The sequence below is a fragment of the Corapipo altera genome, unplaced genomic scaffold (genome assembly GCF_003945725.1).
Source record: "Corapipo altera isolate COAL_440 unplaced genomic scaffold, ASM394572v1 0, whole genome shotgun sequence".
Classification (NCBI taxonomy): Eukaryota; Metazoa; Chordata; class Aves; order Passeriformes; family Pipridae; genus Corapipo; species Corapipo altera.
The window spans coordinates 83,882,181-83,900,581 of NW_020884872.1; the positions used below are offsets into that span (position 1 = coordinate 83,882,181).

General features: G+C 41.7%; 2 protein-coding genes and 1 long non-coding RNA gene across 4 annotated transcripts in view; 1 reads left to right on the top strand and 2 right to left on the bottom strand.

Annotated features, from left to right (window-relative positions):
* Nucleotides 1-9,596, bottom strand: part of PRCP (prolylcarboxypeptidase) — a 41,284-nt gene extending 31,688 nt beyond the window's left edge. Inside the window, exon 1 of one of the 2 annotated variants that reach the window (XM_027656128.1) lies at nt 9,338-9,596. In XM_027656128.1, coding sequence (XP_027511929.1) covers nt 9,338-9,463 — 126 coding nt within the window. In that variant the 5' untranslated portion in view covers nt 9,464-9,596. The remainder of the gene's footprint in view (nt 1-9,337) is intronic. The other variant, XM_027656039.1, reaches the window with a different exon arrangement.
* On the bottom strand, nt 5,077-7,595 carry LOC113953243. The gene is made up of 3 exons (XR_003529812.1): nt 7,507-7,595; nt 7,279-7,428; nt 5,077-5,231 (listed from the first exon to the last, which is right to left on the bottom strand). It is a non-coding gene; the product is annotated as an uncharacterized LOC113953243 (long non-coding RNA).
* Nucleotides 9,597-9,926: 330 nt separating the features above from the next.
* Nucleotides 9,927-17,832, top strand: DDIAS (DNA damage induced apoptosis suppressor). Its single transcript, XM_027656602.1, has 5 exons — nt 9,927-10,197; nt 10,935-11,063; nt 12,046-12,207; nt 13,196-13,313; nt 15,031-17,832. The coding sequence occupies exons 2-5, from the start codon at nt 10,951-10,953 to the stop codon at nt 17,584-17,586; spliced, it is 2,949 nt and encodes a 982-aa protein (XP_027512403.1). The 5' UTR covers nt 9,927-10,197; nt 10,935-10,950; the 3' UTR covers nt 17,587-17,832.
* Nucleotides 17,833-18,401: the final 569 nt, after the last annotated feature.

Consider the following 18,401-nt stretch of genomic DNA (forward strand, 5'->3'; position numbering starts at 1 on the left):
AATAAGTCCATGATTCTACACTTCATGTATCTTACTGAAGGTTCTCTTATGCTACAGAAGTCACATCACCTGCTCTTGGGATGCCATTTAAGGTAGTCTGATTTTTACCACTCATTTATCTCTTCAGTGATTAAAACACACTGACAAGGAAAGCTTCCAACAGGAACTCTACCCCTGCCCTGAGTCACACAGTTTGGACAGGCACTTGAAAAGACCAAAGAACATTTAAACAGCTACAGGATATGCTGTAGGAAAGCCCCAGGGTACTCGGGTCAGCCCTTGTTAGAAACAAACAGTACATGATAAAAGGTTATTTTTATGTCGGAAACCTGAGCAGCTAATGAGAACACAAACAAATTATTTTCAACTTCCACAAACCATTAGTAGGTTTATGCTGCAATTGAATCTCCAGATTCTGCTTACTATGTAAAAATGAAGTCCATAAACAAATTTAGGCTTTAATTACTTATATGTAAAATCCCCCAGCAGTCACAGTGAGGATGCTATTCCCTGTTAAAACACCTCCTGCTGAAAGGACAGGTCCCACAGTCCATCCCAGCGTTTTCTGTCCCAGACTTGAGAGTCACAGAGCTCCAGCACAAGTGGGAGAATGGGTGGGTAACCAAGGCAGAAGATGGCAGGAATCTCTTCAATCAGCTTTACTACTGACACTCCCTAACCACACATTCCCCTGGTTCTTCTCCAAGCAATGGAGGGCCTTGTGCCACTCAGAATTCACCAGCTACATAAATCTGTAACAAACTATTATGGCAATAAACACTCCAGATGTTTACACCATTGATGTTTCCACTCAAGGCATTATTATCCTGGTGAAGTTCTTCCATAGGACATGGGATGGGGCAAGGCATAGGGGACAACCAGGTCAGATCTGTATTACCCAAGGTGCAATAATTTGCAAGGCTGAAAAAAGCACCAGCAAGAACAAAGTTACCCCTGTGCAAGGTCTCTCACACCCCTAAAAGGCAAAGGCCAATAATTTTTTCCATGTGCCTTCCAGATTGAATTACAAATCCATCACAAATTTGAGGATTAACTTCAGAGGAGAGGAAAAAAACTGGACATGAAGCTTCAGTATGTCACAGACGAAGCAGCATTAAAACATTCCAGCTTTGCTAGGAGTGTCCTCAAGTTTTGAGGAGGACTAACTGTTTAAAAAAAAGACTTTACAAAGTTTCATCTTCTCTGATCAACGCAGTTTTCATTTGAAAGGCTTTCTCAATTCTTTTTTTTAAACAAAGACATGAAGAATAAAAGCATTTCACATTAAAGATAATATTTTTATTTAGTGAAATTACATATTTAAAACACCTGTATCCCTAGCCCAAAAAGGGTTAGAACTTTCTACTTTGTCAAATGTTTTTAAAAGATTTAATTCAGGCTGCATTTGTTTTACTTCCCAGGTTTTCAGAACTACAACTTAATCATTCTCCCCGCCTTAGTTCAACTACTATTATTTTTATTTTTTTTCTACAGCTAGTCCTACAAGAAGACAGAGGATCCAAGGAAGAAGAGACAGACAATGAAAGCAAACAGGTAAACTGTCCTGTCATCCATCCAGGTAGTCTTCTGTCTTCTAATTCGGCAAAGCATGGACAAAATGACAAAAGGTCAGTGCAGGGATAGCAATTTATCACTATTAAAAGGTTATGTATTTTACATGTGCCACTGTGGATCATGTATTTAAAAGCCACCAATTCTGATGAGCATCAAGGTGAGGTGGGGGGGAAAATTTCAGAAAACAAAGCATCAAAGCAGCAATTACTCATACAGCCCTGATGCAATAGCAAAAATACCACATAGCAACTTCTGCTTTGGCAAGCTTGCAACATATCTGAACACTGAAGAACAACTTCTGCTTTCAGGGCTGTGAGATGTTGGTAGACAGGATGACGAGGGAATCAGCAGCATTCAGGGAAATAACACCCACAGCTCTTCATAAGTGAAAAGTTTTTCTACAAAGAAATTGCTCTACTTTACAACAGAAACATCTAGATCTATTGTCATAACCATTAGAAAAGTTCTCCAGAGGCTGAAAAGCTCTAGCAAACGTATGGATAAATGAAAAGTCTTCATACCAGTGTAGTTAGCACCCAGAATCAAGCCAGACCACAGATGCTTTTCTTCTCATAGCAAAGCAACAGTTTTCTCATCTAAACAGAAGTACTCAGATTTTCATCCCAAAACCTTTTTTTATTTCCATTTCTACTTTCCTTTTTCCACTTAAAAAACATGAGCATTTTGTTACAAACTACCCTGTTCAGAACAGACTCTGAAGAATTCCACGGACGTTGCTAAAAGCCATTTTCCATCATCTTATAGAACAGAAGCTCCTGCTTAGGAGTCTAGGGAACTCTACATTCCCCTCCCCACTAGCACTGACTCGCAGGACTGAAAACTGCACACTTGTAGGTGGCCAGCCATTTATCACTGTGTAGGAAGCACTACAGAAAAGCCAGCACTTCCAGAGCAGCATGTGGTTCTGAACAGTTTTTGTGGAAGACTTCGTTTTCAGGGAGTCACACAGCAGGGCAAAGCAAGCTGTTGCTTTCAGGAACACACCAAATGTTTTGTTCATGCTAGTTTTGCTTTCACCCACTTCCCCTAGTTCACTCTAGCAGGACTTGGACCCCAGCCAAAGCCAAGGGGTCTGATGCCCATCAATTTCTGTTCCCGTTGTCTTGAAAGGAAGTTCCTGAATGGCAACTACCATCTAAACCTACCTCTGACTGGTTTTGGTCAGTTTGTTTTCTCAGGGTTTTTTTCCATATTAAGTCCCTTTGTGGATGCTTTTTAAAAAGGTTTTTTTACTTCACAATGACAGAAAAACTTATTCTGTTTGGAAACAGTATAAATGAACTAGGAATGAAAACAGATGCACCACTAAGTGTGTCTGAATCAGCAGTCAGAGGGAGAAGACATCACACAGCATCATAGCTCCCTGCTATCCCATGGAGGTGGGATTTTCAGTGAACCCTCTTCTCTTCAGGAAAGAGACACTTCTCAAATTTTACTCTACAAACACCTTTTCCAGATAACCTTCACATAATCACTCTGGTTTTAAGCCTGACACAAGGGTGAACTTGTACATAAACTCTGTATCTTCGCTGTAGGAGTGAATAATGGAAAAAGCTCTTACATCGACTTGAAGTTAGAAATAACAGCCCACAAGTATCAGAACTTTTGTTCTTTGCTCACTGTGTTTAGAGAACAACAACCACACCACAGCACAACTGACCACTAATGCCACTTGGCAGTAGCACTATAACAGCACTGAGTGTCAGAAAATACTACACATGCATGCTGAACTAAAGCATAGGAGACAGCAACTAAAAATTTAAAATAAAAAAGAAAATTGTCCCCCTACGCCACAGGCAAGGAGTATCTACTGACTGTGTTGAAAAGAAATGCAATGCCCATTCTTCCATCTGTATTTAATTCTCTGAACTCACATGCCTGGAAAACAAAGAAATTAACCATTTTCACAGAATATTTGTAAGATGACTGAGTACAGTCTGGTTTACCCCATTAAATTTCTTATAAGTTTCACTACTTTAGATATAAAATCCAAATATTCCAGAACTGATTAAATAAGTCAAGCTATTTCTTCAGTTTTTGAAGGCTTAAAATGAAATAGTCACGTCTGATCCCTGGTCTCTAACCAAATTGGCATAATGCTACAAATTATCTGTATGGTCTACCACAATTTCTTATGCTGATGGCTGGTCTTGATCTCCTCAAAGTCAGATTAAGAAACAGATACAGAACTCATTAGCATCAAGTTCCATTTTCCTTCATTATATATTTTACTTCATTTTCCTCCATATATCCCCACTCAGTCCCCTCTTCAAGAAAAAAAAAAATCAGCTCTTAAGACTTTACTTCAACTTCTAGAAGCTCCTGGTACAAGTCCAAATTCAATGAAGTTAACAGGAGTTCTCATGCACATCTGGCTTATAAACAGCTTGCTACTTCAGTCATATGCACTTCTGCTTACTGTTTTGTTCTTTAGACTTTCTGTAATCTAGACAGTCTACCAGAAATCTTTCAGTGGACTATTACAGCTTTTAATGATTAAAGCTAGTGCAATAAGAAATGCTCAGTTTCAGAGGGAGAGTAGTGATCACTGATGGTTTTTGTAGTCACTAGTATTAACTGCTCACTTGAAGGAAGAGGCTGCAAGTAGTGAGGAAATTGTTTCCTGCTTAATTTGAGAAGCTGATGTCTGCATTGTGACCCCACAGATAAGTAGTGCATAAAAATAAAAATTCACTGACAAGCTTTAACAAGTACTTCCCTGTTTTCCTGTCCACTGAATAAGAGCTATTGTTTCTGGTTATGGTTTCTGGTTTATAGCTTACAGCTCCTGTTTTAAATCACGCTATGAAATCACAGAGCAAGAGCTGCCAAGTACTCTTGTACTGCTTGATGATTAAAACATATATTCCAAGTAATTCACCTCAGAGACAAACATCAGCATCAGTTCTTCTCTAAACACTAGCATAATTTTTAATTGGTACCAAGGGGCTCTGTAAAAAGCACTTTGTTTTTTCCTTCACCAGAAGTCAAAAGTGCTATTGTATTATGGTGCCAGGCATGAAAAACAAACCCATCTTAACCATTCCCAACATCTGTTACTATTCTGAGACACCAACCTGAGTCACAATAAGATGCTAAAAAAGCTGCTAACCACAATTAAAAATTATAACCTCAATCCATCTCAATCCCTTTTTAAGCAAGTTTTAGACCTGTGGTTGAAAACTACTCCCTTAACTTTAAAAACATTTATATATAACTGTTGTATACATGGGTTTAGTGCCACTTTTACCAAAAACAGTGAAAATTTCAAATACTGAAAAATGCTGAATTGGATGAAGGATATGGTGTTCCATAAATGCAAAATTCCTTCTTGTGAGTACAAGAGACGGAACATTTTTTTAAGAGAAAACCTGCACCCTTAGTTTTGATTAATTTGACAAATTAAGACATCAAATTGATTTTTGATGTAGTACTTATTTCTAGTTAGAGCAGGAAAATTCTTTTATTCATGCACTTCCTTTTAATTGGTCCTTTCTGTAAAACAGAAAGAATCATGTCTAAAGAAATATATCTTCCCCTTTATAGTCCTCAAATTCTTTTCTAGCTTTAAACTTGTGTTCTAATTTTCGCATTTTCAATCAAAGCTTTCATTTTCTATGCTTCAGAACTTCAGCCTGTAACACAAAATAGGGTATTAAAAACTCCTGATATAGCCGGAAAGGATCAAATCGCATTACTTTTTCAACTGCATTACTTTGAAGCTTCAAGATAGCTTCCTTTTATGTACACACAATATGAAGTGTAGATGCATTTCAGAGCACAAAGCCTTGCATGAATTGACTAAGCTATGAAATACTGACATAGGTGTGAAATATAGGAGGTTATTAAATGCAATCAGAACTCTTCTTTTGGAAAGGATGACACAATTGACATGTATTAGTTCAATCTGATTGAAGGACCAGGCTCACTAAGTTACTGAACAAAAATTACTTTGTACTTGTTACATTGTTTCTTAGAAAAATTCACAGCAGTTCACAAAGCAAAGTGTGCGCTTACAAAGTGCGATTGGGGTGAAGGGTCTAAGAGTACATTCAGGCTCATGCAGCCATCAATTATCAAATTGAGTGAAGAGATACCTCATCCACTCTCTTTTCTAAAATGACAGTTGATCACTGAGAAGCCTTCAAGTATCAGGAAATGTAAGGCGTCATTCTCTCAGTGAGACCGCACATAAACCACCACAAGCTCTCAGGCTACGGTTTTTGTAACACTGGTATTTGTGCTAAAGACAGCGATACAGAAGTACAAAACAAGGCCACCCAAAGGTCAGAGCAGCTGCCTGACTCAAGACCCTCCCCAGTATGCTCTAAGATTATTTCTACTTGGGTAAAGAGAAGTAGATGGCTCTTGGATGCCTCATCAAATCCTTCCAATAAATTTGAACCATGATCACAGACACAGCTACTTACAAAGAAACCATCCAGACTGTAGTGGTCTTTCTGCAGCTCTATACTTCCTACGCTCTCTGTAAAGCTCAGTTTTGGACGGATTAATTTAACACACAAATCACAAGCAATCTTTTAGCAAGCAAGCAAAATACCAAAGTGGAAGTGAGAACAGACTTGCATGCAGAAGTCACACCAGTACAATCAGCACTCAAAAAGAGACCAATATCAACGTCCCCAACATAGATACAATTTGTTGATGTAAAGATGAGGGTGATTGCAGAGTTTCTGCTTCAAGGGCCATCTACTGATAAGGGTTGTTAAGGACAGACAGGCCAGCAAGCAAGCAAAGGCACTAATCACACTGACACAGGCATTGCTTGACCTATTTCTCAATATTCGAGACTTTTAGCCCTGTCATCAGGGATGTCTGACACTTAAAACTGTAAACAGGAGGAAGTTCAATGCAAATCAGCATTGAGCTGAATTCTGACCATGTTATTTCTTCATTTTTATAAAAGTAGACTTAAATATCATTGATTCAGTAAAAGCTGACCCTCAAGCACTGCTACAGGTCTATAGCCCTTCATGCCTCAGTTCTCCAATGTGCAACATTAATAAATTGTTCACAGTGCTCAGGAGGTAATTTTTTAAGCAACAAAATTCATGCACAGAATCTGTTTAGACTTTTAACGTTTTCTTTTGTAGAAATATAAAATATTTAAAGACTATTTAAATATATTTTAATATAAATAGGTATAAAAATGTTTCCTTTGTGAGCATAACATTTTGCCATATTATAAAGTATTTTTTATATTGAATGGTTTTATATAAATTATTTCAACTTATAATGAAAACCATCAAAGAGAGAAACAAGAATCAAAACAGGATCCTTAGCTAAGAAGATAGACTTAGCAGCATGGAACACAAGCAAATGATTCATTCATGAGCTCTAAGTAAATATAATGTAAATAATTAAACCTCAACAATCCTGAGAGGTGGTAAAGTATCACCACCCCTATTTAACATGTTAATCATAGTATTTATGTTCCACTACAGAATAACAATGTAATTACAAATTCCCAGACAGCAGCTTTCAGTGTATGTTTCATAAGGAGAGAATGCCTATCAGCTCTACACACTATGTCACTGATAAAGAGTAGTCTTACACCTCCTGTGTGATCAGACCTCTCATGCTACCCCTGTATCTTCCAAGTGCCAGGCAGCAGCAACCAAATCTTTGGTGAATATGAAAAAAACATTAACATATACACACCTCCCACCCTGTTCAACAATTCTAGTAAGTTTTCCGACAAGGACAACAAGGATGTCAAGGCCTGCACATAGGCTCCCTCTTTCCCGCAGCAGCCACTCTCAGCCAACATGATTTTGCTTGAAGCATAAGAGGAAGAGAACAAGGAAGAGACTGAAGGGAACAGCGTGCGGCATCAACTTTACAACACCATGTTACTGTGGCACTTTCCTCCCTTCTCTCAACACCTACCTACGTCCCAAAATCCACATATCTCAGTTACACAGCCCCTCTGCCACTTTGCTGGCGACTGGAAGGCACGTAAGCTGTCTCTGAGGAGAAAAAACAGGTGACACCACAAGCCAGGGAGGAGATGAGGACAGAGGTGTCACAGCATGGTGACAAAGGGCGGTTCAGACCGCAGCACGGAATTAGAATCACTGATACCATGCTAACAATGTGTAACAACCGGTGTGCCAGAACAATTAGAGTTACACCACCACTACAGGATTGACATCCTGGCCAAGGCTGACCACACGCTGTGGAAGGTATTTGCAGTATGTTACAAAAATAAGATTCAGTGCTGTTAGAAGGGTTAATTGAGAGACACAAGTCTCAAATCACTACCTGAGTAAGCGTTAGATAGAGATGTTTTCAAGACACAGAAATTCCATGATTTATGCAGGGAGATCACTGGAACAGGAGCATTCCCAAACCAGTAACACTGTCTGCAGAAGGTTATAACCTCAAAGGATGGATTTCTCACTAAAATTGTTCCCAATCTATCTCTCACCTCAAATAACAGGGACCTTGATTCTCAAATTATTCCATAGCTATTCAGGATAACCTTAAAAGGTTTCTCTGTTTTCTTCATGTCTATTATCTCTGAAAGTGTAATCTTCCCATCTTGCTCACTCCATCATTAACTTCACCTCCTACAAAGCTGAAATAGGAGATATTCAATCCACATATCGCCCAAGATGCCCAGCCACAAGTTGCACCAGCAGAGGTTTACATAAGATATTAACAAAAAATTATTCACTGACACAGTTATCAAGCATTGGAACAGGGTGCACAGGGAAGTGGTTGAATCAACCACCCTAGAGGTGTTTAAAGGAGTGTAGACGTGGCACTTAGAGACATGGTTAGTGGCGAACGTGGTAGTGCAGGGTTAACAAATGATTCCATGCTTGTGAATTAAACACCTCCTTCCCACCACTCCCTATGTAGACCAGAACATGAAATTTAGATGCATGCTACAAGCCTGATTCTAAACAAATCAAGAGAATACTAGAAAAACATCCTCTTCCCTTACTGTACCTCCCAGTACAAGGAACCATTACCTCCCCCGTGAAAACCAGGTACAGCAGAGGTGACAACACAGATCTTCCTCAACACATCAAAGGATCTGTTGACTGTTTTTGTGACAACCTATGAACAAGCAGGGCTCCAAGTCTTACCCAAGGAAACCACACCAACACTTGAAACCAGTGTTGCAGAGCCCTGTGTTCTGTCCGTGAGCTATGGATTTTGCGAACAAATTGTGAGAACAGACAGGATGACAAAGATCAGGTTCGTAACAGAAATCTCTTCCATATTTCATCCAGTGAAAGGCGTCCCTGCCCAGGGCTGAGAGAAGGGTTAGAACTACATGATCTTTACGGTTCCTTCCAACCCGAACCATTCTGTGATAAGGAAAACAAAATAAATCACACAGCTGACCTTTGCAAACATCACCAGGACACAGCCGCGGTCCCCGGTCCCTCGCTGCCGAGCAGGATGTGCTGGAATACGGACCCCGCGGTCAGGATACAGTGTACAGACGCGCAAGAGAGCAGACTACCTAACACTTTAAACGGTGGCACTTTTAAACGGAATATTCAAGGCTTGGAGCATTTTACCAAAGCGACTGAGCACTGAGTGGTTTTTTTTTTAAATAATTAGTAATGGAGTGTTCCAATACACTCAGAAACCTGCGGATAGTCCTGTCCCGCCTGTGGCTCAAGTGAGGCTAGTGACAGTGGACAATGCCATCCGCATGCCCACGAAAACCCTCTCCCGCCCGCCCCCGGCTCCCAGGTACCGGCTGGCTCAGGTAGCGCGTCAGGTACGGTCCAGCTGCCGGCGCGGCGCCCCTGCGGAGGCGGGGAGGGGCGGGCAGGGCGCCGGCCGCGCCGAGGAGCGGGAGAACCAGGAGGAGCCGCAGCATCGCCGCGGGCAGAAGGAGAAGAAGGAGAAGGAGGACGAGAAGGAGAAGGATCAGCGCTTTATCCTGGCCCCGCTCCCGGCCGGGGCTGCCCCGAGCGGGACCCGGTGGGGGGCGGGGCCAGCCCGGCACGTGCAGGGGCGGGCACTGAGCAGCGGAGCCTTCCGATTGGCTGAGCAGTCGGGGATGAACTCGCGCGCCCGTTCGCGGTTGGCTGAGGACACTTCAACAGGTGTTTCGGGCGAGCGACTTCCCGCGAGGGGACAACGATTGGCTGCGCGGAGCACGTGATCCGCCCACCTCGGCGCCGCGTGTCTTGTGGAGGCGCGCTGACCCCTCCGTGCGTTGTGATTGGGCGAGCCGGGTCGCCCTGCCGTCGCGCTGAGTCACGATTGGCTGAGCTCCGCCTCGTCCCGCCCCCAACAGGGGCCCGCAGCAGCCCGCACTTCCGCCCTTCCTCCGTGGCCTGTGCCGGGGCGAGCTGGGGGTACCGATCGTAGCCCCGGCTCCGCCCCGCCCCGCCCCTCGGCCCGTGCAGGGAGGCTCAGGGGGGAACACTGGGTGTGAGACGTGTTAGCGACTCGTGTTTTGCTTTTCCTCAGGGAGAAAGCGAGGCGGCAGGATCACTAGAGGGCACCAGGCACCGGCGGGAGCCGCGGGGAGAGCCGGGCTGCCGAGAGGCAGCGAGCGCGCCGGGAGCACCTGGACGGCTCGTTGTTCCCCGGCCGAGCGCTGAGGTTTGGGTTGGTTTGTTTATTGCAAAAGATTAAAGTAAAACAGATCTGTTTGTACTGTGCTCTTTTAACTTGTGTCCAGACAACGAGTTTTGTATGTCTTCCAAAGAGGAATAGAGCTACAGATCTTGAGTCTCTTTGCCCTTGCCAGAACCTGCGCGAGCACTTACACTGCGTTATATCCCTCGTATTTCAGTGGAATATTTGCAGTCTTTTCTGCTTTTTGGGGTGCGTTTTTGTTTTTTTTTCTAATGTCTTTTAAAAGTGCAGGTAAAAAAAAAATGTAAGCTTTGTTTCTCTAGTTCTGACTTGAAAACCAGTGTTTGCAGAATTACAAGTGTAGAATCATTTCAGTTTTTAACCCCATGTTGTGATTTCGCTCTAAATTAAGGAAAAAAATCGGGAAATGATTTGCTGTAGTGCTGCATTCAAGGTTAGTTAGACTAAGGATTCCCTAAATACAAATGAGAATTTGTATGAATCTGTCTGCAATAGTGTGCAACGCCGTGAACGCTTCCTTCTTATTACATAGCTTCATCCTTTTTTTTTTTTCCCTCTTTTTAAAGAGTTAATTAGGGGTAATAATAGATGTTACTTTAATTGAGTTATTATTCAAACAATGGTCATTTTTTTCCTGAGGGCTGCTTTTCAAACTGTTCAAGCAACCCAACTAAAAGCAGTTAATATTAACATCTCATAAAATGAGAACTCTTCAAATCATTTCGATTTACTCATTTCAGGTGATACTGTGAGAACATGAGTAGTGTGAAGGGACTTTTGGCTGCCTCTGTGATTTCCATCCAGAATTCCTGCTTCATCTATCCTGCCTGTCAAAACTGCTTATCTAGGCTGATACTGGATTCTAGGAGGTATGTCCTGTTTTGGGGATCATTAACTGTTTTCCATTAACTTGGGAATCTCTGTTAGCTGAACACAAGTTGAAAGAAATTGGGGGAAATCCAGCTGTTGTAGAAAAAAGTGCTGATTTCAGATATTTATGTTGCTTATCACTATTTGAATGTCTTTGTATTCCAGTAGCAGCTTGGAGATCATTGTGGACCGAGAATTCTATTGCATTCAGTGCCATGCAATATCAAAGGACAGTTTAGCAGAATAAATGATGTGTGTTAATGGCTTCCAAGTGCATCTCCTACAGTCTGTCCAGTCCCTCTATGCTGTTCTTAAGTTGGAAAGCATTGACTGAAAGCCCCTCTAAATGAAATTCTGATTTGTTTTTTTTCATCTCATTCTATATGTGCAACCCACCACGTAGTCCTGTATGACTCTTCCGCTGACTGTGTGTCCAGAAATGTGTGAGCTTTCCTTTCTAATTGCAGTGTTGGGTGAAGAACAGTAAATCAATGAATGTCAGCACTGAGTGGAAGGAGCTGACTTTGTAAAGCAGGGATATCTCTTGTTTCAAATGCTGAAGTACAAGGTAACAGTGCTGGGTCCTGATGATTTTTTTTAAACCTAGATATTTATACTAATGCTGCAGGATGAAAAATCCCAACCCAGAATGAAACTTGAAAAATCAGAGTGCAGGGAATTGAAAATTACACTCCAACAGTCACTCAAAGCCCACTGACTCTCCAATTTCACAAGAGGGTAGCATTTAATACATTAGTAAAAGAAGCCAGAGGCATTCTGTCATGGTACGGACACCTTGCTCTGAGCCTTTGGTAAGATTAATGCCTCAAGAAGTACAGAAGAAGGAAAAACATCTTACAGCTTTTGATGGAATATTTGATACATTATAGTAGTACTACTGCAGGTAACTTCTTACCTCAGCAGTAACTAACAGAAGTTCATGTATTCAATCTTTTTTATCCTTTTACTGTCTTTTGTCAGGTTTAATTGTCTAAAATGTGGCTGCACAGGTGAAGCTAAAGATGCAAGCTACAGATATAGATTGTCCCTAAAGATTGCTGACACTAGTGATTTGTTTGACATCACTGTTTTTGGAAGTTGCTTAGATCCATTCTTTGGGGTCACCGCAGAAAATCTGCAGAGGTAAGGAATGGATTCTGTCTGACCATATAGCTGCTGCTTTTTTATTCAGCCTAAAAAAATTGAGATGAGCCTAGATAATGGGGAAACGAGTGGGAAAAAGCTGCTGAAGTGTTCCAGCATTTCCTTAGTACCAATCACCTTGAGAAAATGCTGAAAGTTGATTTTATTTTTTTTCCCTGAAACCTTTGCATCTTGAGATGGATTGCTTCTAGGTAGTAGAAGAAATCCTCCACTTGTCTGTTGTAGGCAGCTACTACCTGCTAAGTGAGCTTCACAGTTTGGTTGGTTTGACTTCTTCCTTGTGTCCTTTCTTCTTAATTTGAGATAGAGCCTCTGGGTTTTGGGTTTTTTTACAGTTTGGATGCACTTGTGACTTTTCTTTAGTATGTTCAGATTTTCCTTTAGAGAGAAGGGATTTCTAAGAAAGCCTGTTAGTCCTCAGAGCCTGACAATGCACATTATAGATTTTCTGAAATGTGAAACTGCTGGGATAGGATATTCAGATGTGTTCCCTGCTTCTTTCTCTAGTCTGTTATTTTCCAATGCCTTGTTTTATCACTGGCTCAAAGACGAATGCTTTTTTAATCCCATATTAGCAGCATTAATAACATACTCATGGCAGGCGTTCTGCCCTCCACTGCTGTGCTGTAAAGGTCTGGGCAGGAAGGATGTGTAAGCAATAGCAGAATACTGACAGCCTTATACAGTCACAGTGTTCATCAGAAAATCACAACCACGCAGGGAACACCCAAAAATTTTGAGTGTATTAAACCTACTCAGAGTGGTTGTTTTGTTTGCTTCTATTTCACTAACAATTTGAGTGAACTAAGCAGTCGAATTCATGGGTTCCTGTTTTTATTCCGTGTTCAGTTTAAACTACCACAAAATTTTCTCCTTAATATGTGTCCTCTTTAGCACTATAGTACAGCTCAAATACTATGTAAGGCTTCCTCTGTCAGTCCAATACTTCTGTATGTTTTTACTCAAGGTATATTCAAGACTTCAGTCAGCTGTCAGGAGAAACAAATGCAGAGGCATCTACAGGAGTATTACTTCAAGCAGTGGAAACCTGTTTCATTGGAAAAAGATTTATATTTGGATTGAAGGTAATTTTAACCCATGTTACTTTCTTTTAATGAGTTTTTTTCACCAGGTTTTGTAGCCAATAAGGAGAATAGACTGAGTTATCAATGAATCATGTACAACACCTCTTGGGAATTTGAGAAGATTTAAGGCTAGGACATGAGAAGGTTTCTGCTTCTTTTCCCCAAGACTCCTGTGTTATTTCAGATGAGTCACATCCAAAAGTCATCTTGAATGGCAGTAGTCAGCTTGACAGCTTGTCAGGGTGCTTTTCAGAGAGCCTGAGCAGTGCCAGCTCCTGTGCATATCAGTAACAGCTTGGAGTCTGTAAAAAACCATGTACGGTTTGAGCAAGAAACAAGACCATCTTTCCAAGCACTGCCCTACCTTTCCCATGCTGTGTGGTCTCCTAGTGTCTGAAATGTAAGGAGAAACGCATCCCCCTGCACCCTTTTAATATTTTTGGATTTAAGAGCATTTAAGATGCTTTAAGAGGATTTAAGAGTGTTTAACAGACTTTGAAATATTAGTTCTTAGTAATCCTTCCACAGAAACAGTCTTTTGAGTTCTCTTCAAGTGGTGCTGGTGTGAGTCACTCATTTTATGAAATCTGTCAACTAAATACTGCCTGGCAGGGGTTTTTCCTCTCCCACAGGTATCATGAGATTTGTATCTGAACTTAGATTTTCCTAATGCACAGCATCTTAATTAGTGGAAGTTGGAGGAGTTAATGGATTAACTTTACTTGCCTGGAACCCTTCACCAGGTCTCCGTGCCTGATGCCTTTACAAATCTTACATATCAACAGCCATATCAAATGGCTGAACACACATTCAAAGACCATTTGCTCAGCCCTTGTTTGTAGACATTTCTGTGTAGTTGTGTTCAGCTATGCCTACAGTTGTACCCTCTCAGATAAAACTCAATCAGCTTACCACACTTTTTTAAGACTTGCCTTGGAAGGGTGTTGTCCTTGGATGACAGCCTTCAGCCTCAACCCTTACACAGATTCAGGGAGGAGGAGGATTGTTGGAGATAACTGGTTTTGCTTTTTGGCCTCTGGCTTTGCCAGACCTTGAGGGGTAGATGAGAAAGGGTTTATCCACTTAAAATATTAGATAATTACCTCTGTTTTAAATGTAATTTTTCATCTGTAGTTTCTGTGTAGAGAGAAGCAGGTTTTATAAAGTATTGCAGCTGAAGCTCCTCTGAAACACTACTCTCCATAAAAATCTGAGAAGATAAAGATTATAGCTTATTTCTCTTTCACGGGGTAGTGCATAGAAAATATCATGCTGGCTTTGATAGCTGAGCTGCCAAGTCAAGTATCTGGCACCAGAGTGCTTTGCTTCAAGTGCTGCCCAGTGCCTCCTGGATAAAAGCATTGGCCTGAGGCAGCAAGCTGTTGGCACTGAGCTGTGCTGGAGGAAGCCCGGAAGCATCCAGTGCCCTAAAGGGAGGAAGAAGTTTTCTGTGAAGTCCTTTCTTACAATTCTTGGTTGTTTTTCCAGCTCCAAAACTTCGTGTAATTGCAACAAGCAAAGAACCTCTCACTGTGATGCCCTTTATAGCCCTTGCCAGTGCTTATTTCCCAGGGACTGCTTTGTGTGACAGGCTGTTTTGTATTCTCTTCCCTGCAGATCCTGAGAAAAAGTGAGACCTAAATTTAAGCCTGACTTAAAAGGCATGTTAATTTTTTTTTTCTAAGTTGGTTGGTTTTTTGTTTTCTTTTCCCCCCAGAGTTGTGCAAGGGAAGATGGAGGGTGTTCTGCTGCCAGCAGCATCTTGCAAAACTGTTCCAGAACTAATAGAAGTACGAAAAACCTTACAGCTTGCCAGATCTTCCTGCCAAATGCTGCTGTTACTGGCTTTACTGTTATCAGCTACTTAGATCATCTCCTGCAGTCGGCAAAACTCAGGAGTGGTAATAACACCTCATATTTACCTGATACATCATCAGCTCCAATGGATGAACCTCTCAGTGAGCTCAGCAGCTTGTCTAGCCTGAACAGAAACTCCTTTGTTGTTCAATCTAGTGGCAGAGAAAGTTTTTTAGGGTCCTGGCAACAATCCTTCAGCCTGACTTCATCTGTTGCTTGGGTAACAGCGGAAGACTTTCCCACTCTGGAAGTTGGAAAGCTGGTGAGTGAACAGCATGAAGAAGAGGCGAGGCCTGTCTCTGCAGAATTGTGCAGTGTAAGCCTCAGCAATCAAACTCCTTGGGATTCACAGTTTTGCAGCTCTTCCGTGAAGGAAGGAGATAAAGAGAAGGATAATGAATTAAGTTCTCAGCTTAGTTGGATTGACGGTATCTCTGTAACTGGTAAATTGGAGAGAGTACCCTCTCCAAGGAGTGAATGTTCACAAGGAAACTGTTCCAGGTTGTTACAACACCCCTTGGAATCTGAGGTAAAACACATTTGCCTGAAGACTAATAGTAGAAATTATTGTTACCCAGAAAAATTCCACAACTCCTTTGTTTACAAGAAAGGTGCCTCAGCTCCTAATCATGTAACCATAGCTGGAGTGTCTCAGGTGGGCTCTATGCTTTGGGAAGAGCTCCCGTTCTCGGAAAGCCTAAATGATTTGTTAGCCAGAATAGAAGACAACAAGGATATTGTAACATCACCCAGCCTTGATGCAGGCAGATATGCCCTTCTTGAACATAGAAAGTTGAGTGTAAATCTTAACAAATCATGTCCCAGGCAAACCCCAGTGGCTAGTGATTTGCCAAGGAGCATCTCAGGGAGGTTCTTGCCACCAGCAGAGAATGATAGTTGGGACAGTTGGGAGAACACACTGTTGGCTTGTCTTCAGTCGAATGCAAATCCTCCAAGTGATGAGGTGTCACAATGTGAGTCTTCCTCTGGTGTATTTTCTTCAACCATTAAGGAATGTGGATCACCTTGCTTTATATCTAATCCCCATCTACCTCTTGTGTCACTGTCCTCACCAGTTACATCAGAGCCTTCTGTTTCTGAGAGCAGATGTGTGCAGTCCAAAGAAGCAGATAGTGACACTTCAGATTCATCTTGGTCTTTTATTAGTCTGCATGGAGAAACCTCCTCTTTAAAAAGGAGCAAGGCAGCTACCTGTGTGCATTCTGCACACGATAGCTGTTTGGCTGCTTGTGAAAATAAAGAAAATTATTCTTCTACACCAAGCCAAAAACCAGATCTTACATTCACAGGAGCCTGGGACTCTGATCCACCAACTCTGCACAATACAAGTAGGATATATAAAAGAGAATTAAAACCATTGACAATACTGTCAGATAATACCTTCAAAAGTTTTAGAAGGCGGGAAGTGCAATGGAACGATGTCTTCCCTGAAGGCAGCTACAATGCTTCTGCTGATCTCTTTGATGCAAGTGCAAGAGAGGTATCAAAACCTGTAGAATTTCTAAATAAATCATGTAATTCTTTAATACAGGAAGATACTTTGACAGAGAAGGTCACAGCTCCTGAGTTGGTGCTTTGTCCTGGAGGTGTTCCTTGTAACAGTTCAAAACTGCGCTCATCCCTACACAGGTCCCCTCGTGCTTTTAGTAAGCACAGTACGCCCATAGCTTGCTCCTTTCATGACTCAGAATGCAGTTCAGTTAGTGCTCAAGACTTTGTTCCTTATTCACAGTCAACTCCTGTGACAAAACCTCTACAGAAAGTGTGGCCAGGGGGGGAAGGAAGCTCTTTTGTCACCCTCTTCACCCCTAAAAATCCCACTAAAGTGCATTCCAAATGCAAGCGATCTAGGTCTTCCTTTCAAAACACTCTGCTGCAGCAGCTTACTGGTAAGTTAGTGAAACGTGGGAGGCCAAGTAGCAGGGAAGAGAAAGAAAGTAGTAGCTCTGCTTCACAGCAGTTCCTTAACAGCCAACTGCCTGCCAACTTTGAGGAGTGGATCCCTCCCTCTTCAAACAAAAGGCATAATCCAACTGTGCCTTTAAATTTAAAAAGAATGTACTGGGCTACTGACTTGCAATCTACCTGTGGGCACACTGGCAGGGACCCTGTTCCTGAAAGCAGAGGGAACAGTGAAGATTATGAAAATCTTGCCCAAAGTGAGAGACTAAACCCTGGGGACACAGTTAGTATTGTAAGAACTCCTTTATCTGCAGGTGTCACCAATGCCTTGGTTTTGAAAGATACAGTCCTGGAAACTTGTTCCCCTTCAGAATGCAAGAATCGCCTTTCAAGTGGAAATTATTCAGGAGATATATTGGAAAGGCCGACTGGCTGGTCTCCTGAGTTGTTCTTCCAAGCACGGACCCCTTTTTCCTATAAGCCAAAATACTAGAAAAAAGATATTTCAATGCTGTGTTCTTTTTAATTATTTCTGTTAAACTTCTGGGAAGGATCCAGCAGGATAAAAGAGCTATTTAAGAACTATATTATTTATACACCTATTGGCATATGTCTTGCTAAGATGAGTTGTGTTTATTTGCAGATGTTTGTACCACAGAAATGGGGAAAATCAAAGCTTGCAGTTACTTTATTTTATTGTAAATTTACTCGAGGATGTGCAATAAAAACTTTTGTAAATTTGTGAGTACTGAATAGATCTCACTTTATTGAGTACAGGTAAAGTGGAGTGTTTTAATGTTGCACTGTTGTCTTTTCATCACAAGAGCAGCCCTGGAGTCTGTGTCCACTCCAGCTTATTACCTGATGAGACTCTGGAGAAAGGCCAAATTTTCATCAAAAAATTTCAAATGCCATATGGGTGCCTTGTCTTTGAGTCCATTTGGATCTTGTGACAGCCTTGAATTGGGGGGAGGGCACCATCCTGAGAGGTTGGTAGCAGGTCCCAGTTTTCCTGTAAGATTTTTCAAGTTAAAGACTGCTAGTGGCAGATTCCTGGCAGTGTCTTTCCTCTCTTTTGTTTTGGGGTCTTCCATATCCCTCACCCAAAACAGCTGCACTTAGGGTCATTGAATAGAGAAATCTTGGATGTGTTGCTGCAAGTTTGTATGTCAGGTCCTGCAGCAGCGTGTGGGAATCTGGTAGCACAGGATGTCGTCAGCCTGAAAAACTGACATTTTGTTGCAAATGAGTGTTTTTCTGGTCATAGTGCAGCTCAAAGGGGCTGGAGAGGATGCACCATCACACTTG